Raw genomic sequence first — 22,607 nt, forward strand, 5'->3', positions numbered from 1 at the left:
AAAAATCATAAAATATTAAGTCAGATCTTCTCTGATTTAGTGTGCATTTGCCCATATAAGTATTCAAAATTTTGGTTTGGACAATAATTGCATGTGTATATTTTAATTGAATGTTATATTTATTTTTAATACATTTATTTCTCACAAAGATTACATATTTAGTACAAGTCTATAGGTACCTAAGTATTTACATGGAAGTAGTCTCTTTTCATTATTGGCATTAGCAATGAACAGATCGGTGTGCTATTATCCTATAAAATAGGTATCTCAACTTTAGTTCCAAGTTAGGATGTTCAGGCATGTTAAATGGTAAATATTTTTGCACAATATTAGTATCATTTGGAGCAAAAGGTTGACTGTGTGGCAATTTAAATAATAATCAAATTGGTCAAAAATAGAATTAAAGATGATAGAGATTCTAGGACTTCATAACTAACTCTTCTATCAATAAGAGATTTCAATATATCTATATTTAAGATTGCCTACAGAATTGAAGTCAGTGCATTAGTGATGTTCAATACTACCTTATGTATGTCAAATTATAGCTTAAGATCCAATCTATACCCTATATCTTTTCTATTATAGCAGGTCATTTGGAAATGTGGTTCCAAATCAGTAGGCTTTAACTGCAGATTGATAAGTCACCTGTACATATTTTCTTCACCAGTTAAACCTCACTGTTGATTGGCATTGCCCCAAATTCGATTATAATTATGGATAAACTAAATAAACATAAATTATGAACGTCATTCAGGTTAGAGTGGCTGAAGCATTTTGGTTTCAGCTAGCTAAGGCCACCTCCAGGCATGTAATTCATATTTTCTAATCTGCTATCAAATTCAACTTTAATTGGCATGCACCTAGGTTATTGACATTTGAATCATCTGTCTTCTGCAAGTGAATGTGCGAATCTGTCAAATTTATAGTCACGCTTCAAAAAATCTGCAGCATTTGTTGAATAGTCCACAGAAATATAATTATCTAACCATGATGCATGGCTAATTTTGGACCATTTCATATATTTTTATATGTAACTAGCATGTTATATTTTAATTTTACTTGTTCTAACTTAATTTTTGGTCAAGGGTGATTTGATGGAATTCATATTTATTTTTTTCTATCTGTGGTTTATTTTTGCTAGTTTTGAATTTTTCCATCCAATTATATTTTTTTAAATTTCTTTGGTTTCAAAGGAGAAATTAAACATCAATCACAAGAACTAAAACCTTACTTACTGAATCGTACATTAAAAATATGAATTATTATCTTACAACTATATTACATATTAATTACAGTTATACATTTTTTCATGTGATATAATACATAAAAATATAATCTAATTATCAGTCATTACAGCAGGTAAAATTTCAGCTGCAATATATTTGATTTTGCCACCTTCATGAAAGTGATTTCTTTTAGAATCAAATTCTTATATATGCACAGGGATAGTGTGCATAATTACAGTGTCATGAATAAAAAGAAAAATGGACAAGATTCATGGTTGGTCATCCTCTCAGCAACTTTGTCGATATTGTAATTTGCATCTGTTGTTTAATTTTTAAAGTTTTTTCACAATTGATCTTCCACGTCTTCCATCTGTGCTGCCATCAGTCCATTCTGGCTTGGTCAATGCTTTCTTTTTATTCACTGAAAAATTAATTCATTGTAACTGTTAACTCTTTAATCACAAAGTTTATAGGTCTAATATTTGCTGCTTTATCATAAAATCTTTTATCTTTTCCGAAAAGAATGACTTTTTAATAAAAGTGCATCAATTTTAAAACTTAACTTTAAGTTCATAAATAGATGTACATACATGCCTATGCCAGAATTCATGCTCCCTAATTTCAAATATGGTTTTTAAACAATGTACTTTAGACTCCTCTAAAAACTACTGATAGAGTAGAAAAATATTTATATATAGTATGCTTGAAAATAAACATTTTTTTTACTGCATCACTAATTATTATTATTCAGCCACTCAAATGCTAACTTAAGTGAAATGCTACTGAGAAAATATCTCACCAGTAGTAAGTTATCAGGGATGGCTTCTGACACCTAATTGTAACTCAGTTTCAATATTCTATCAATACTAAAATTCTTTAGGTTACTGCTTAATTTTGTGCAAGAAAGGGCACCATTGGTCAAATGTTGATGAAAAATGTCTCTGTTCAATGTGAAACAGACATTCAAACATGTATAATGTTTTCATTAAAAGAGTTGTATTAAAATCAATAACTTTTTATTTGATTGATATTCTGAATACCTTGAAATAATGAAGTTTTCAGCAAAATAGAGGATTTTAGCAATGATATCACCATCTGGGAGGACTTTAATTCAAAAACTAGAGTTTTTATCCAAAACATTTTTCAAACTTAAAAATCCAATTTGGCTTTATTTTGCTCCTCTATATGTTTGCAAGTCTAGATAAACAGATGAATTTTGGACATTGCTTTGGAATTACATTTCATTTTTTTATCTCTCTGGGTGCGTCTAGGAAATTTATGGATTTCTCCAAATCATGTTTCTTATCCACCAAAAAGCTTACCAGTTATTAATTTAGTCGGTCCAGATGGCTTGGAAAGCTTATCATTCCCACCAACACCGAGTCCATAGGCTACTTTGTACACTGGTAGAGGGATGACAGTGGACGATACAGGCACTAGTACTAAAAATGAAAATAACAATGAATACAAATTTTGACTCATTGATTAAGAGTTTTTGAAGAATTTGGTAACAATAAAACACCTTACATGTACAACAATGCTTCATTTTCATCTACATCAGGGCTATTTGTCCTCCATGATGGCATATGACTAATATGAATGATGCTTAATGTAATAAATGTGTAAAACAAGCAAAAAATTATAAGCAAAACTGCAAAAATCATAATTTTCATTATTATTATTATTAGCACTAGGATATGGTAGGTTTTTGTTAGGCCTTAGTTCTACACACTATTGTACTCCTAAGTTCTAAAGAAGATGAACCAAAATATCCTTAATCTCATATTACAATTACCCATTCTTTAGTTCTACATACTTTCTGCCTACCTCAATGATATCCAAAAAGCCTATTCTTTTCATCCCTGTAGCTCACTTTCTCAATATTCTCCTCTCTATCATCCTCTCATTGCCTCTTAGTATCTCTTGCATCCACTTACCCTATCTTTGAATTTCTTCTAACAGCCATTACAATTTCCCACCATACCTATAAATTTTCCAGTTGTTCCTTTCTGTCCATTATATTTTTTCAATTTTTTAACACACCCACTTCTCCAAAGTCCCCAATCTACACTTATCCTCATCCTTTATCAACCTAGTTTCTGAGCCATATGCATTTATGTTCCATATTGAAGTTTTCGCAAGTCTTTTCTTTACATCTTTACGTAAGGTGCTTGTTATCAACTTCCACCTCTTTGTAAGCATTTCTTTACCTAACACAATTCTTTTCAGGTCCCTGCTACTCTGCCTACCCTCTTCAAAAACACTTGCGAAATAGATGAATTGTTCTACATACTCTATTTTCTGTCCCCCAACTTTAATGTTAGTCTTACTATTTCTTGAGAACCTCTTTACATTCAGTTTCTTATGTTTAATTCTCATCTCATGACTATCAGATTGATTCTGCAAGGAACCAAGTTATGATTAAAACACTTTGGCTAACTGGCAAAGTAATGCATGATCATCCATAAATTTGGCTGATTTGAAAAGTTCCCCACTTACTTTCACTCCAGGCTTTCTCATACATCCCTTACCTTTTATTCTGTGAGTATTGAAAAGAATAGACACCCCTGCCTAGCTAAGCCCACCCCAACTATTCACTATCTGCACCTGTCCAGTATGAGACATGCACAGTTTCCATATAAGTCTTCTATCTTTCCAGTCTACTCCTATCTCAAAAGAATGTTATTTAATTGCACCCAGTTTGCTCTGTCAACATCCACAAAGCATACAGTTATATTCTGGCTGTAGTCTTATGTTCCTTTCTATTAGTAATCTCATTATTACTGTGGTATCATACATATCTATCCCCTATCAACGTCCAAACTCCTAAATACTCATATACACTTTTTTCCGCCTATGTTATATACATTTGAACATAATAATTGTGATGTTTGAACATGGAATCCATCAGGATTGTGATTTAATTCCATGATTCATTTTGGATACCAAATCTTTTTCACATGCCTCCATTTAACTCTTAAACAGCAGTGATGCAACAGCCGCCATAGTACAAAGTCATGTTGTACTCCAAATCTAGACCATTTTTTGCCTTGAATGACCAAATAAAAAGTTCTCACAGTTTTCCATAATGGGATGGATTTTCCAAATTCTTCCCTCAACCAACAAAATATTTGTGATTCAGTTATGAATTGTATTGCCAGAATATTGTCCCTGCTCATGAAACTAACAACTGTTTCATTCTGCGTATCCAAGACACTTTCCCTAAAACATCTCTCTCCCATAAATCTCTTTTTTAAGCAATACTTCCATTTCTTCTTCATTAATTCTCATGTTATGTAGAAACCTTATGGCATGACCTATGAGTTATGCCAAGTAACCATGGTCCATAATCTTTGCAAATATGGTAACAGGACTATTTCCCCAGATAACATCATATCCACCGTACAAAACACTATTAAAGCAGTAAGTCATCCAAGCACCAAAGTACATTTACTTAGTGTATCCTTTTTGGTTCTCAACTTTATTTTCTGTCCTTTTCACAATATAGCCTTGAATCCTTGAGTTCCTCAGTATAAAAGGAATTATGCATTTTCAACATCCCATTCTGAAGTACAAATCAGTTGTAGACTTCATTAATCTTCCACGAAGATTATCCACAAGTTCAGGCTCATCTTCATTCACTGTATCCTTATCTGAGATTACAGCAGCCACTGGAGATCTAGTGTTTATTTCTTGAGGATGTCAATCCTCATATTTCTCTAGAATTTGAAGAACTTCAAACATTGTCAGGTTCTTAATGGAAATTCATACCTCATCTCAACATTCATGTATAATGATTATTTTGTTAAAATATTAATTATTTAAAAAAGCATGTATTGCCCAGAGCATATATTGCATGTTAATGGCAAAAATAAATTCAGAAAGCCTATGTATGATTTTTTGAAGTTTCACCTTTTTAAATTTCACTCTGAATCCATTGTTTCATTGACAATAGTGGTAGCTGGTAGCACAGCATGGTAGTATATATTAATGTATCAAATCACATCAATCATGTACATCATCATTAAACAGTGGAAACATGTATTTTAATGCATTTTCATGTTGTAGAGTATTATATGTATGTGGAATGAAGATAAGTTACCACTCCAAGCAGCTGACTAGGGGATCTCTGCCATCATGCAATTTTAACACAATATAAATAAGACAATATAATGCAAGTTATAAAGCCAATCATGAATAAATTTATAGTGGATGTTAAGGATATCTTATGAGCATTCTAATAGCAAGTAACTTATGAAAATGATGAACGATCAAAATAATTACCAGGAAGGAATGCTCAAGTTTTCTTTCATTAAGTTCAGTACTGTTAGTGCATCCAGTACATAATGACTGTGAAGTCACCCTTTGTCATTTCATTTGAAGAAAGACCTTCAGAAGCATTTTAGATAATTGTAAATAGTCATGCATGCATCAAGGGAAGGCCCAGTAGGTCTAATCTCCTCAGAGGGGCCTCCAGGATGCCTTGAGGAACTGTTAAGGGTTATAAAATGCTTTCATCAGTGAGAGTGTCTTGATACTTCATGTTGTAAAGGCATCACTACAGTAATTAATATTCATTTATAACTGTGCTGTTGCAATTTAGACTATTAATATCTGTGACATATTGGCATTTGTTTTGCGTGATAATTTTGTACGTCAGGAGGTTACGTATATTGCATGTGCTATTTATTTAGCACTAGACTCCCAATTTGCCATAATTGGTACGGCTGATTCTTTTCAAACCGCAGTGAATGGTTGTATTTTGCATTGGGATCTTGTGCTATCACGACGTTTTGTAATTTTTGTGGAAGATGCAGTTTACTTTGTTTCCTGAATTTCTACTTGTTTTCCCTGCTTAAAATATTAAATTTAACTTCAAAATCTGATGAGCCATATTTGACATGGTAATGTTTAGCTGTAAATGACACATGTTTTGAACATGTTTGACCTATTTCCTGAAAGTCTCATGGACTGTCATTATAGATTTAAGTTATTGTGAAAAATGACAATTTTTTACGCATTCAAGATGGATGTCATCTAGTGTAGGGGCATAGCCTCAGGGAGAAGGCTAAAGAATCCCCATGTATTTTCAAATAGTTTTAATTCCATTTTATAAGCATGTAATACCTAATTTCGATTGTAATATATTGACCAATGGCCATAATTATTATTATTAGGTAGTCTACCATTTAAGGTAGGTTATTAATGGATGAAACTGAACAGAACATTTTTAAGTCTTGCCTAGTATGGCAACCTGACATCCAACACTGCAAGAGACCATTCTTAAATTCCACATATTTCCTTCTTCCCCTAATTCTGTCCAACATCCCTTTCTTGTTCTTACCCCAGCCTTGCTTGCCTAAAGCCCTCTCCTCTATCAAAATTTACAATAATCCATCATCAATCAAAATTCTCTGTATCCACCTTTCCTGCCTCCTTTGGATTTCTCAAAACAATCCTCTCTCCTCCTACCGATGCCTGAACTTCTTTGTTTTCCTTTAAGTCCATTTCATCTTTTCCACCCTTCATTATGCCCACATTTCAAAAGACTTCAATCAATGCCTATCATCTTACTTCGATGGCTATGAAAGCAATATGATTGAAAGTCTTTTCTTAAGGTTATATTTTCTTTTAATTCAGACAGCCAAAAATTAGCGACCTGACTAAACCACCGGCTAAGGGTCATTGCTAAGAGCAAGTTTTGTTAAAGGGATACTACCTCTATTCTATATCGAATTAAAAAACTGTGAGAGGCAAAAAATAAGTTCAATTGTGCAGTCAGGTGCCAGTAAGCTGTGTAAAGTTCTTTTATTACTGATGTAGGGACAAGGGTAGTGAAAGCTTCCGCGCGTAGGAAATTATTTTCTCGCGTTGAAATTCATTCGGCCCGTATGTGGTCCAATTGAATTTCAACCTCTGGAATTCGCCCCCGTCGCCGCTTCGTTGCAAATAAAAACCTCGCTCTCGGCCTTGATCGCATCAGTCAGCCATTTCCACTGCTCGGAGGCAGAGGCGGGAGGTTGTTCCGTGATTGACTTCGAATCTCCGGCATCTCTCTCACGGAAACAGACGAAAACACGGCTCCTAGCAGCAATCGCGTGGGTGGGGGCGAGGGACGAAGAGTGGGACGGGATGAGCGGGGTACGGGGAAGAGAGAAAGGGGTTTTGCGGGGATGGCGGCGCGGAAAGTCAGGCGAAGGTGCCAAATTAGGAATTCGCCCCTCTTTTTTTTCCTCGGGGCACCGAATGGTTGAGTGAGGAGAAATAATCGAGGGAGATGAAGGGTACCTGCAGAGGTCGGAAGAGGGAAGAAGGGAAAAGGGCAGATAGGGCGGAGTGGAGCCTCCCCGGGGCGATCCTGAGCACCTACACGGGCACGCGCTCACGCACACACAATCGTACGAAAACGCACGCTCACACACACCTTCGGTGATGTCACGATCGGGAGTGTCCATATTTGCATTTTCTCGTCAGGAGAATGTGATATTCGTGCGCGTTCTTTCTCTGGGGTCAAGGTAAGTGTCTCCCCACCCCCGCGAACAACGAGAAAACATCCATCATGGTTGAGGAGGGCGAGACAAAAGCGCACACTCGAGGATTAGAACTGTGGCAGTTAAGTTAAAGACAAGCGCCGTGGAGTGATGCCCTTGTGAGACGAAATTATCTCGACTTCTGTTCGATAGAAAGCACCAGATCGATCCCTTTATTTTGAAAGTTAGGTATTTGCAGGACTTTGGGTTAACAAAAAGTTCGCTAATGTTTTCATATTTTATTATCTTTCCATTGGCGTTTCTAAATCAACCAACCCGTTTAACAAGGGGCATTATTTTTCACGTGACTTTGAATTTTCCACCAAGGCAACCAACTTTCAAAAAATGGAGGTGACAAAATAGAATCCGCGTTATGTGAAGTATTCGGAAAATGACGAATCAATTGTTTTCCGCTTAATTTCAATTTTAAAAATTTATCCAGTTGGGCTTAGTATAAGGTAAGTTCTATGCTCACTTGCCAAACCAACCTTCAAGTTGGTTGCTGTGATTTTTTTATGGGATACCCAACGTCCACCTCCATCGGAACACTAGCAGCGAGTTGATCGGCTAACGCCAGCTGCTTACGTATTTATTTATTCTTGAGATTTATTTACATATGGATGGGATGCGGTACTTTTTTACTTCAAGAAGCCTGAAAATTAAATAAAAATTCTTACCGCTAGATGAAATTTTGCTTAATTAACTTTGATGTTTCATTACATGTATTACCTGTTTATTCTTGCATTGTCTTTCCTTTTTTAGGTTGGCACAGTACCCTAAATTCTGGACGGCATGTAGAATTATTTTTGTCACGGAGCCCCCCCAATCCGTCATTGCGTTCATCCTTTTGGCTAATTATCTATGGACATGTCTTTTTCTTATCACCGTCATTCACCATGTTAGGTGGTGTTCTGGCTACATCTTTCCTCTTCAAATAGAAAGAACACAGCCGACACTCCTCAACACTAACAACACACGCGACGTTGAGTTCGAAAAAAGGCTGAATTTTCTTTTGTGGAAATATCCTCCATTGTTTTCGCGGAACTTACGGGCAATGTCTCGCCGTTTTACCTTCCCGCCAATCCTTTTTTTCTCCTCTCCTCACGGGATCTTTACGTGCCGACCTAAATTGCAAAGGAAACGCCAAAGAGATAAGAAAGACAACAGGTGTAATTATCCCCTTCGTTTCCGAGAGACGTTCGATTCCTTCATGAAATCCTATGCCATGTCGACTCGGCCGCGAGGTTTTGACGGGCAGCGTTATGAATCGCACGGGAAGAAGCTGGGGATGGGGCAATTGGCGGTCCCTTTCCCATTCCGGCCTTGCTGAATATTCCATTGTTCAACTCTTTCCTTCCCGGCTCTCGTGACCAACTACCGACCTCAAAAGTCAGTCGGGTGGAATTGGGGGAGAGACGTGTGGCGACGAGAAACTCGAGTAAAAGTTGCCTGCAACCGAAAAACCGTCAGGCGGAGGTGCTAACTAGCTAACAGCAGGGATGAAAAAAAAACTGGGATTGAGGAAATTATTCACTTTCGTCTTGCGCGTGGTCATAAGAGAGCGGAGCGAGAAGGAGATCAGAGAGCGAACCAGTGTCCATCTTAATTTAAGCCCGCTATTAATACTACTCCCTGGATGAGGGAAACCTTTCATGTTCAGCTCTCCTGAAAGCGATTGCGTCCGAAATACCGCGCAAAGAAAACTCTGGGATACACTTTTCACCGATCAAACAACAAGACCTTTAATGCGCGAGAGCGTGGGAAGGAACGGAAACTGTCGATGGCCTTGCGCCGTGGGAATACCACGACGCATGATTCGCGCCCCGGGAGAACGTCGTCTGGATATCGGCAGCAGAAAGGCAACGCTAGTACACTTTCCGATTCCATTACGGGAGATATGAATTGAATGATCGTATCTAAGCAGATGCAGGTTTGTATCGCACTCTCAAGAAGGCAGGCAAGAAGGTTCCACAAAATTCGAGTAGTGTTTCGAGTAACTTTTTTCCTTCGGTGCGCTATTAGAAATTCAATGAACGACGCTAAGCGAAACGACGCATTAGGTTTGTAGCATCCCAAGATTGCATCGTAGTCACTAGATGTTAAAGGTCAAACTACTGAACTCTGGATGCTCAAGACGTCGATGGCCGGTCCTTTACGGGTTGGCCTCCACACTGATCGAAAGAATCTCCAGGCAAGACCGGCCGCTGCCCCTCCCACGCTCATCGTCCGTGAATGTTGTTCTCGGCAGATCACCTAAATGGAAAGTAACTCCCAAGCTTTTAAAATCTGAGTGTCCCTGGCTTTAACTACTTGCACACCTCAAATCGTTTGAGAATTGAGCTACCCCGTAATTACGGAGCAGGTGTGAGCAAAACTCCTCTTCTCTGGAAAATGCTTAGTAATATAAGCATGCATCGTAAATCCGGTCCTTTGATCATACGTAGCAAACCCAGAATTGACGCTTAAGAAACGAGGGACATCATAGTCATTTACGCATTTTATTTAAATGAAAAGACATTAGTTGTTCTGAGTTGGCACTCTTAACCGTCCCAGTGGAACGAAAAAATGGCTACAAATGAATCCTCATTTAAGTTAGGAAAAGAAGAGAAAGTGGTCGATAGTGCCCACACGAATCTTTGTGGGCCTTTTACCAAGAAGCAGGAACTGAAATTTTATGTCATCTGAGTTCAACTTGAAACGACGCGAAACTTAGATTGGAAATTATTCGCCTGCAGCCAATCAAACTTAAGTATGCATAAACTTCACACGCAATTCATTCAATGTATTTGCTTGTACTAGCTAAGGTACCTGCGAAAAAAATGCGAAATTGGTGGCATAAAATGTTTTTTCTAATGGCGTCATAAGATTAATTAAATATCGTTCATGAGAAATTCGCCAACATTAGCATAACTCTATGACAGTCGTGGCTTTATTTAAAAAAATTGAAATAACACTCTCATCGGATTACTATCGATAATTTCCGATGCCATTGGGCAATTCTTTAAGAAGTAATTCATGTAATATGGTTGGTGGGTTAATTAACTTTCCATTAATTTTCAATTAATTACCATTGGCAATCCGTCTATTTAATCTTATTCCTATTTGGCCGTACACTGAGGTCCCATTCACAGAATTATTTCTCTACAAGTTCGATTAAGCTCAATCCGTCGAAATAAACAAGTTATAAAATCAGTCATGTCTTTTCTGATCACACCTTGTATTCAGTCACACTATAATTCAATTTTCAAAAATCTCGATTGCATATGATTTTTCGATGGAATATATCCTGCTTTTCTGACGAATTCAGCTTATCAAGTCCTCTCTGGATCTCCAACACCTCACCTCATGGAAATTCTCGAAAAGCTTCATTAAGTCTATTTCCTATATTTTCGTATCAGTCACAAATGCCGTCTAGTTTTAAAAGACAGGCATCGATTTTACACTGGAATGAAAACTCATGTCTCGAAAGGCGGTCGTAATACAAGACGAGAGGTGAGATTTATCCATGGAGAGGGAAAATGCATCGATAGTTTTATCATGTGGAAATAGGTGACTCTCTGGATTATTTAATGATAGATATTTCTCGTTATCTCATAATTTAACTTGAGGGTGGTTTGGCACCATGTATGTATGTTTACCTTACGACACAAGTATCCCATGTACATTAAGTATGTCCATTTCCAAAGGAATGTCGTCCCCTTTCCATTCACTCCCGTGTCCTCTAACGGTTTTGAAGGCGCAACTTTCGCCTCGCGACACATCCATTCACCTCGCTGTAAAATTCAACTGAGGAACCTTTTGTCACCAACTCCCGCATTCATTACCTAGAGGAGAAATCTGACGCCAGGATCTCGCATTCCCCTTTTTTCGAGTATAAGTGTGCCTAATTCAAACGCAGTTCAGAGTTTTCTTTTATGCTAAGAGGTGATATCTCTCATTACATGGCCGGACGACTTAGCAACTTTCACCACAGATTAGTTTCGTTCTCGCGGTATTCGTTACTTTTGACGATTGCAGAGAGTGTTTAAGTTGTTAGTTATTTTCTATGGTTATGCTAAAGGATCGAATTTCCGGTCGAGGTCACTACTTACTCTGCCGAAAATTTCTTAGGCTTGTATTTCACCGAGTTCGTATGCGAAACCTACTGCTTTTAGCTGGTTATTACAATTTGATTTGAGGAGGAATCCAACAGATGAGTCAATTTACCCCATCAGTGGATCACCTTTAGGTTGAGTAAGATTTTATGGAGCGGAGGAAGGATGGAGAGAAACCCGATTCTTTTAATGAAAGGCGATGGTCCACCATAGTTTCAAGTTCAGTCGGTCAAATGTAGTACGTTCACTTCAAGTGTTCTTCACGTTTTCCAAACAAGGATCGGAATGACTCTGAAAATCCTCCATTTCCGGAGTTTGTATCCATGTCATCGCACAGATCCGTATCCTATACGCTCAAAGTCAATTTTGAGACTTCAAATTCTAATTGAATCGCTAGCGGTCTTATTGAATGCCGAAAACTGAATTCGGACATTACAAGTACATAAGTCCCTGCAGTGTGACTGGCTTACAAGACTCACGCTAATGCTATACATGCTTCGCCACGTTAAAATTTGTTATTCTCAACAAGAAATAAACCACCAACTCTGTTCTCTTTACTTATATGAGGTGTGTTTGGCATTTGGGGAGGGCGAAGAAAAAGTAGACATTTATATGGATTACCAGTAGGAATAACTGGGAAATTTGGTAGGAAAAATTTCAACTTTAAAGGCTTCTTTCAACTTCCTTTCCCCATTGCGTCATCAATTCCATGACACATGCGAAGACATTCTTGGAATTTGAATGAACGGGTGTTGCTTAACTGGGTGAGCAACAGTTTGTAGTCTTCTGCTCAAGTTTATGACTCAGACTAGCTATTACATGATTTTAAAGGAACTGAGAATTGAATAATAAGGTTCAGGACCGAGGGTACCCGGGAGGAGAAAGAGGCGGAATCCTCTCCCTCCAGACCCAAACACTTGATTTTGTTGACAGTCGCCGATTACATTAAATTATGTCGATCAATTTCCACGAACAAGCGCTACTTAAAATGATTTCTTCGACTTTTTAACGGCATATCATTACCATCTCAAGTTGAAATCGTGCCTATACTAGAAAGATGAGAGACAAAGAAGGATAATGCTGCAGCAAATGCGTTGTTGAGGGAGGTCCAGTGCAGATTTTATCCTTTGGTCTCTGATTTATTTCAATTCAATCATTGATTTATAGCAGTCCAGCTCGTCAAGCTATCTTTTTCCATGCCAATATCATCAATCCTTCATAGTTACATGTAATGACGTCTGCCATCACCTGCTCCTCGTTATTCATCCTTGGGCCTTCCACTATAATTCTGCCCTTCTGTGGTTCCTTAAATTATGGTATTGGATAGGCTCGTATATCATATTAGTTTCCCCCTTATTTTTGTAGACATCTCTCTAAGTTTCTTTTTTTACTCTTTATCCAAACGACTTCGTCCTTAAGTTTCTCGAATTTTGGCATGCACGACAATATATGGCATTTTCAGTTGACAAACCAAATATTTAGTTCATTAAGTACTCAGCTCCGTCCTCTTCTCTATGAACTACTTCATTACTTCTTTCCTCGCACCTTTTACATATCTCGTAATTGTTGGTGTTCTTCCATTGTCGGCTTTCTTCTGTAGTTCTTCCCAACACTTTTTACTTTCGGACGTCTTCATCAAGCTGTTGTGCGTTAAGATATGGACCGTTATGTATGCGTGTGTGTACATATATAATAATAATAACACATTATATTATATACACACACACACACATATATATATATATATATATATATATATATATATATATATATATATTTAGTAGAATACACAGTAACACACAATATAGAAACACAAAAAAAGGAACACTCACACGTTATTTCTTGATATTTCGACGGAAACAATCCGTCTTCATCTGGAGATATAGAAGTAAGTCATTACTACATATATATTATTATACATATGTATATTTTTTTATATATATAGTACAATACACAGTAACACAGAATATAGAAACACAAAAAAAAGAAGAACACTCACACGTTATTTCTTGATATTTCGACGGAAACACTCCGTCTTCATCTGAAGATATAGAAGTAATGACTGCTGGAATTGTAGAGGTGAGGGGTGCGAGAGAAAGGGAAGGGGGCCAGGGGAAGGGGAGAACGGGAGGCGGAGGAGGGGTGAGAGGAATGGTTAGGGAGAGGAAAGGGTGAGGAGAGGCTAGATGGGTGCGGAGATAGGCAAGGAGGGAGAGGGAGGAGGTGGAATTGACATAAAATCGGAAAATAGAACAAACATATATATATATATATATATATATATATATATATATATATATATATGAGGGTGGGTCGCGGTAGTCCAGTGGGTAGAGCGTTGGACTGCTGACCAGAGGGTCCCGGATTCGATTCCCGGGCAAGGCACTCTGGGCACCTGCAGCTCCACCCAAGCTAAAGTGATTTTTCGGGTACCAGGTCTTCCTGGGAAACCATAAGCGGCACAGGGAAAGGAACTGGCCCCCCTACCCTGATGTGTGAATTTTCACACGCCGTATAGGGCTTAGTACTGGGTGAACTCTGCCATCACCTACTAAACCGACCTTCGGGTTGATTACTGTGTTTATGGTTATATATATGAGGGATAGAAACACAGGAGAGGTGGGGATGGCGGAATCGAGCAGATCACAAGCGCAAAGATATCTGTGTTCTGAAGGATCTCAGGTTTTCCCGGCGTATGGTATTCAAGAAGTTCTCTCGGGTTTCCCACCGGGTCAGTTTGCAGTACACCGACGTTTCGAAGGCTGACTCTGCCATCGTCTTCACCCTGAAGACGATGGCAGAGTCAGCCTTCGAAACGTCGGTGTACTGCAAACTGACCCGGTGGGAAACCCGAGAGAACTTCTTGAATATCTGTGTTCGTCCTTTATATGTGTTACTATCCTTTTTCCTTATATCTATGTATAAATATATATATATATATATATATATATATATATATATATATTCATTACATATATACACACACACACACACACACACATATATATATATATATATATATATATATATATATATATATATATATATATATATATATATATATATATATATATATACATAAGCATACACACACAATATCAAATAACTGGAGGTAAGGCTACGTTATTCTGTAGTTTGGATAGAAATTGACTTACTCAGCGACAATAAATGATTGAAAGAGAGATTTCTCCATTTCTTTCTGCAGGTCGCACCGATTAATCGGTCCCCTGTATGTAGCGTCGTAGTACGGTATTATTAAGCTGGAACCAGCGAGTTCATGACGGTACGCTATTTCAGATTCCACCCTACAGGAGACAGAAATCATGACGCCATTTGCCAACCCTGGTGGTAATTCTCAGATTTTATCCTTACTATTTATTTCCTCAATTCCGCGAACATATTGTATTTGTATTTTGTATTTTCTAAGTACCCTGCAAGCCACCGCTGGGGTGTGAGACAGGAAGTGAATACAAACCAGACTAATTTTGACCCGAATATTTTTACCCCTACCGCGGTCGGACAATGTTATTCTGATCCCTTATCGTTCGTGGAAAAAATGACACCTTAAATCTGTGTTCTACACTTGTAGACAAATAATTACCCCAGTACAAACACCTAAGCCTGACACGTACTATTCTTTATCAATTAAGCAACTGATATATGATCAGTTAAATTAAAATTATTTTTACCAAATCATAGTTATCAATCCGATGGTCGGTCAGGAAGATAGGCGATGGCAGAGCCCATCTAGCACTACGCCCAACGGTGTGTGAAATGCACGCATAAGGGCGGGTGAGGGTGAGTTCCTTTACCTGTGCCGCCTGTGGTTTCCCAGGAAGATCTGGTACCCGAAAAATCACACAGCATGGGTGAAGCGTCCTCGAGAATCAAACCCGGACCCTCCGGTCAGTAGTCCAACGCTCTACCTCCTGGACTACCACGTCGTCCAAAATTATATTTTTGTGCATATATATATTTTTTTGTGGTAAATTATTGGAAGCTAATAGCTCTAAGACCTTTTCATTTTTAGCAATACAATTATTCACTGAAATGCCAGATTTCCTTCTCTTATACGCCATCAAAAAAAATAAATATTCGCCTTCTCTTTCCTCTTAACCCATTTTTAAAGTCTTCCCTTTTCTGCTGGTCCATAAAAATCCCATCTGTTAAATTTCCTCATGTTTTTTAAAAGGTCAGGGTCAGTTAATCTGACCAAACGAGTAGGTTCGGAAGATAAGACCACTTGTAGTGAGTTCGCTAAAAATATAATTTTGACACTTATGAGAATGTAACTCCAATAAATAGCAGCAGGCAAGATTTTCCCTTCTTTTGTTGTTTGTTGAGTCATTTCGGTTGGAACGTATGAATCAAAATAGGAACGAATGAATACTCGGTTGAAGATATCTTCTCTATGGTTGATATTCAATCTACATGAGGTACTTACTCTATTGCTGGGCCTATCTTTTATCCATGTCTTTGATCCTGCTCTACCATATATGGAATATATATTGAAGCTATTTCTCTTCACACTTCTCATTAACCATAAGAAATATTCAATACCAAAATTAACATTTTATAAAATGAAAAAATAGATTAGAACATATAATTTGCCCTTGAATTTGCAAGCAACTAGGTTTATTTCTTCTTTGAAAATGGGTAAAATTATGTATTTAAATTGAAAAAGTGGTACCAATGTCGTGAAAATACGAAATAATTTACATTTAATGAGTTTGATAGCGTTAATTCTATGAATAGACATTGTTTGAAGCGCGATAGCTTGCTGAAGACGAAGTGAACAGAAAGAAATAATTCGTGCGCCTATTTCGGATGCATGATTTGCAGGCAGTAGAAGAATAGGAGATACGACATTGAAAAGTATGCGTGTACAATTAATAAGATATCTAAATACAACAGTGAAATCAAACCAACTCTAGCTGAGATTAAATTTATTGTGGTTTTGTTGGGTAATACTTACAAGAATACCGTCTAAGGAAATGTCATGAGGTTCCATATAAAAATGAACATACTAATATTCCTCATCACAGTTTATTTGAGAGCTACCATGGTTTCGACAGTAAACTGTCATTTTCTAGTCAAACTTCGTCAGCTCTCCTCCCTTTAGGAGACTTGTCTTTTCCGTAGTCCCCACTCCTGTCTATTCTTCTTAATCTCTATAAAACTTCCGTCTTCTCCCTCGATCACCTTACCCCCGGTACCGGATTATCCATGTGTGTGTGAGTAGCTTGAAAATTAAAGTAATTTGTTGAAAGCATGTTTGTTGTCCTGTGAATGTTGGCATGGAAAATTAAATATTCACAATTTGTGTTAATTTTAATATATTAAATTGCCGACCCTGGTGTCGGTCGGGCACCGTCTCGGGCTGCCAACCCAGAGGTCGCGGGATTCGATTCACTTCTTAGTTTGTTTTCTTTCCTCCATCTAGGACTTCGATGTTTGACATTGTCTTTGATGATATTTTCTAGTTCAAAAATCCGATTTTAGGGCCAAATAGGATATTTTCGAATTAAGGAGGCTTAATAAATAAATTTATGTATGAGATTTACTTCTTTAGGCAAAATATGGGAGACCTTGAAGCACAAGCAATGAGAATATCCGACGGCCAGAATTTGCTATTCGCAAGATATGTACCGAAATAAAACTCAGTGGACGCGTTTCTCGTGCATCGCAAAGAACGTTCCGTCCGCGCGAAGCTGGACTCAATCTGTCGCCCTCGAGAAGCAGGTCTCAGGGCTTTATGCGGTGCGTGAGAGGCGGATTCATGGCCACCGCCTATTTCGACGTGAAGCCGCGGATTCCAGTGCAAAGGGAATGAAACAATTAAGTGCGTGAGGCATTGGGATCAAGAGAGTTCTCTCGCTCTCTCTCTCTGCGGACTTTACGTCCTTCCTCCTCTTACGGGTCGCGACGGAGAGAAAGTTCTCCCTCCCTCATTAATTCGAGAGGATTGGGGTTAGGGAAATAACGCGGGAAAGTGAAGTACGAAGACGACGGTTTTTACTCTTCAACGATGACCACTAGCCTTTGGAAGTTGCAGGCAAACAGGTGCGACTGCCGTTCATAGTCCATCAGGAAAAGTGAAATCTCGTTAAATCATGTAGCTGTGGTGGTGGGTATCTTGATTGGAAATAAAGGACGGTCCTTTTGGCGCTGTGACAAAGCGCTTTGGAAATGAAACCGCGAGTCGGTGTTTCACTGGGGTCATTGCTTCCAACAGGATGACATCAGAGGATAGGGCATAGTACACATATATTTAACCCCCTCCTCGAGCTTCATGCTCTAGAAAACCAAAGCGTGGCCTTCAACAGTAATGTGGAGTTGAATACACACTGGTCAATGGAAAGTACTTAATCTGACACGAATAGCACCGAATAGAGGCGATATTACGGTGATTTGGGGTGCGAGTTGAAATTGGTAGCATTGCGCAACCGGACGCTGCTCCTACATGGGTAGCCACACTTCCTTCCCATCCCGCCGGTAGAAAATGCAACGCCGGTTCCGCACTTTGAAATCCATTGTTGTGCATATTTGATGGGTATCGTTTCAACAATTTAGTCAGGGGTGAGCGCACAATTATCCCATTTTGATTGGCTTCAGAATAAAAATGTGACGTAAAAATATTTGAAAATATGCCACAAGAGGAGATTTGAGTTTGTATGTCTTGATAAATCAGACGATTGGTTGACAATCTGCAAGGAAACTTTTCACGGCAAATTATTCCACTTTCCATTCTGAGGTAACGAGTTGAGCATTTCCTGTGAAAAAAATGGAATAAGTAGAAAGCGGATCAAAGATACCTCTCTGTTGCTAATTGTTAGCCGTGTCGTATGCCGGCCAGACTAAAGCTGAAAGAAAATTAGAAAGCGCATCAATTACTAATTACTGTGAAATCAGTAAGTAAACATCATTAAGGATGAGCGAGAAGGCGTGTGAAATTAATCACTATACGTGTGAACTAGGTCTTAAGATGAGGGCTGTGAGGGTCATTTTTTCTGCCTCCAAAATACGAGCTATTAAAGCACAAAATTTTTCTTTCCGGAAGTTTTTGGTCATGAGGGTGACGCAGAGCCTTTGATCTCGCAGCCTCTCTACTGCGCCCCCATATGCCCATAAATAGTCGCAAGGGCCGATGCTAACCTCAGCTGAGATCCGCAATATAACCTGTCTGATGGTGTTTATGACGCTCTCCCTGAACGATTCTCTGTATACATACGACATACTTAGAGGGGCCTAAAAAGTCTCCCCATTCATTTGAATATTTAGTTGAACCCTTAACATAGATAATCGATTGAAAAGATATATATATATATATATATATATATATATATATATATATATATATATATATATATATATATATATATATATATACGCCAATCTGATCGGATCGTATAAAGAGATTGGCCTTGGAAACCCAGAAAAAAATTGCAACCTCGAAATAGCCATGAAAATATTTTTTTTAAGTTGTAAGGTCTCGTAAAAATTTTCGGTGGTAAGAACGCCAATAGTGATCAGCTGCGCTTGACATTCTAATCTCAGACGTAGATTTCTTTTAAAGAAAGTCCTGGTGAACCAAATTTAGTCATCAAAACTAACTTGCTCCTATTAAGCTGGAAAACTCTTAATCATCGAGAGCGTGTGCGTAGACAAAGAAACAACGATAACGCATCCTCACAAAACTCAGGGACGAGTGACGCGTTCGCTCTTCCACGTCAAGAGAGTCACGGATCGCCAGCGCAATGCGCAATCTCTCGTCGCACAAAACCGTCGCCAACACCTGTCGGCGGCGCCGATCTCCAGTGACTGGAGCGACTGAGCCCGCCCCCTCTAAATTCCACAAGAACGGACCAGAGGGTACGCCGAAAACTGCGCTAGTCCACTCGGGTGAGTCGGGGGCCGTTTCTCAAATTTAAAAGTCACCCCCGAAAATAGTCGATAGTAAAAAAGTTGTGAATCCTGCGAAATAGAAGTTTCAAGTTTGGGAACGGATTTTACTGTAGTAAGATGGTCGTCATAAGAATAATGATCGTCGGAAAGATTTTTTTAATTCTGTGCCAGGAAAACGAAACAGAGGTGTATTCGTTTCCCGACGTAAAACTCTTAGTGATTCAATCGACAGTCGAGAGTGATGCCGTGCTCGTAAATAAACAGCGTGCCAGTGAGTTTTTCCCTCTCTGGGTCATGGAGAAAACGCTCCATCAAGTATTCCATGGCCGTCTCCACCGAGGGAGGCTGAAGTAGAGATTTCAACGGCCGAGTGGGAGATTCCCGCGATTTCTCTAAAGAAATTTCTCAACCTATTTCAATGGTCATCAATCTTATACTGCTCTAAACTACATATATTCCTTTGCAGGCTAAGCTCTTCATATTTTCATATTTCTTCGCTTTCCCCTCGCCCATCATTGGCCTGGTTTATATCGTTATCCCGTGTATTCTCATAATCCGAAATTTGAAAGCTTTCCTCAGCAATTAGTCGTTTCTCGATTTATTTCTGAAATTGATGACGTTTTCCCAATCTTATTTAAACATTTAATTAATTTATTCCAACTATAAATTTGCTCTTCATCATCCTCCTGTAGCATGGCATTTCCATTGTATGCTATCTTCTTTGCTCCACTGCTGCCGATTTATCATACCTGTGGATGTCTTACAGCAAAGACCCAACAAAAATCTTCCACATTTTTAGTTCTTGATGGCTCAGTTTCATATTTTTGTTTCCTTCCGCTCTTTTTCCACTAACTCTTACCTTGGTTTTACCTATTCTCTTCAGCAAGCACTTTTTCATCAACCTCTCCAATTTATTAAGGGTCCTCTTCATATACCTTTCCCACTTCCGCAATAACTGTCCACAAGAAAAACGTAGGAGACTGATTTTTTTCTCTATGGATATACATTCCTGAGGGATTTCTTTGGGTTTAATTTATTTCTTTACTTCTGGAGATGATGACGTAATTAAAAAAGAATATTAGAACTTTTCCGCAAAATAAATTTTTAGAAAATGTTAATTCAGTGCTAAAATTTAGTTTATCAAAACTCATTTTGTGTAAAAGTGCTAATATATTTTTTTAATAGTGAATCACTTTCAACAAATCAACCTGGAAACTGTGAATTGTATGTTGAAGGCAATTGATGATCGTGTACAGCTTTATCTTGCTAATATTTCTTCACCGAGTCCAGATTTAATTATAACCACCCAGTCTTAATGCAGACAATGGATATGTGTCCGATTCGATTTATAAAGACCGCAGAGGTATATATTAAATTAAAACCATTTAAAAAGGCGCAGCGCTGAGCGTGCGGGGGAATGAATCATCGCGAACTCTTTCGGGGTTCGCCCTTGTTCCGTGATTGGTGAGAGATGGTAGAAGGAGAAATAAATATTAATCCACCCGCATTTCATTGACTTCCCCGTTCCTTAGCATAAATGCCACCGAAACGACTAACAATTATCCCAAAAATCTATACCGTCCGATTCAAAGGAGGAAATATGGAAAGCACACGTTTAACTCGCTGAAACTTAAAAAAATATAATTACCCGGTTCCAATTTGTCGTTGTTGTTCCTCTTGTAGATGGTCGGCTTGCTCAGCACGGACGCCAGCGACGCCAGCAATATCACCGCAACAATGATCGCGGTCCCCGAGGGGACGACACCGGCTTGGTAGCGTCTCATTCTCAATCCACTGGCGACTTCTTCCACGCACTCTCCAAAAGGTTCTTCTTCCCTCTCTATCTTCTCCCACTCGCGAACTAAAACGCGTCGGCGTACGATATCGCAGCAGAACGAAAGCGCGCGCTCTCTCGGCGGTAAACAAACGCGATCTCCCCGTCGTCGAGAACACGGGCGGCTGGCTGGGCCACCCGCTTCTTCTTCCTCCACATCCCACGGGGGAGAGGGGGGCAGAGGGGGAAATCGCAACGCCCACTCCCTACCGAATCCCTCCCTACTCTCTCCCCCACTTACCTCCTCTCCCCATCCTCCGGCACGTCTCCCTTCCACCCTTCCCCCCTCCCTCTGGAGAGCTCGCGGAATGCGAGGCCGCTTTCTGGAAGTAAAAGGGAACTCCCACCGCACCCATTCATATTATGATCGTGCTTATTATTGTTTGGCCTCTCGAGTTTTTTTAAATATTTGTTTCCGACTGGCTTTCCGAAAACAGGTAAAAAAATGCAATATTCTCAGATATTATCGCACGTCATCAGACATTGTTTACCTGCCTGTCGCTATGGTAGTCATCAAGAAGAGCGTGGATGTATGCTATTCGTGTAAACATGTAATAAAAGCAATATTTCTATTTTCTGTCTTCATTCTGAGAAAAATTCTGAAATCATTTCACTTATTTTCATCGAATTCATATTTATTTGCAGTCCATTCCACTAGCCCTCTCCCACAGTACTATCCCTTAGAAGTCCTTTTCCACTATAAACATACGTACACATGCACAAGTAAATGGGTGCATACAGTTCGCAAGCAGAATTAAGTAAAATGAAATAGGAAGAGGTAAGGATCTATTTTGAAAATTTTGTAGCGGCATAATATCAAAATATTTCTCTTTTAATATCATGTATGTCACTTTAGTTCTCTTAGAGTAAAGATCTCGAACTCCCATTCGCCGTAAGGCGATTTTGTAGCTTCAGGTGATACCTTGGATCGTTCGAAATTTAGTACGAATAAGAAAGTAACGCGATTATTTGATAATGGATTGCACAAAAACCTATCTAATAATTAAAAATTAATTAC

At 38.6% G+C, this 22,607-nt stretch overlaps 1 protein-coding gene across 1 annotated transcript; it reads right to left on the reverse strand.

Moving 5' to 3' along the window:
* Positions 1-94: 94 nt before the first annotated feature.
* On the reverse strand, positions 95-21,715 carry LOC139687562 (uncharacterized). Its single transcript, XM_071584774.1, has 3 exons — positions 21,404-21,715; positions 2,549-2,668; positions 95-1,647 (listed from the first exon to the last, which is right to left on the reverse strand). The coding sequence occupies exons 1-3, from the start codon at positions 21,537-21,539 to the stop codon at positions 1,559-1,561; spliced, it is 345 nt and encodes a 114-aa protein (XP_071440875.1). The 5' UTR covers positions 21,540-21,715; the 3' UTR covers positions 95-1,558.
* Positions 21,716-22,607: the final 892 nt, after the last annotated feature.

Source organism: Hetaerina americana, unplaced genomic scaffold (assembly GCF_022747635.1).
Source record: "Hetaerina americana unplaced genomic scaffold, ioHetAmer1.1.p SCAF_2, whole genome shotgun sequence".
Taxonomy (NCBI): domain Eukaryota; kingdom Metazoa; phylum Arthropoda; class Insecta; order Odonata; family Calopterygidae; genus Hetaerina; species Hetaerina americana.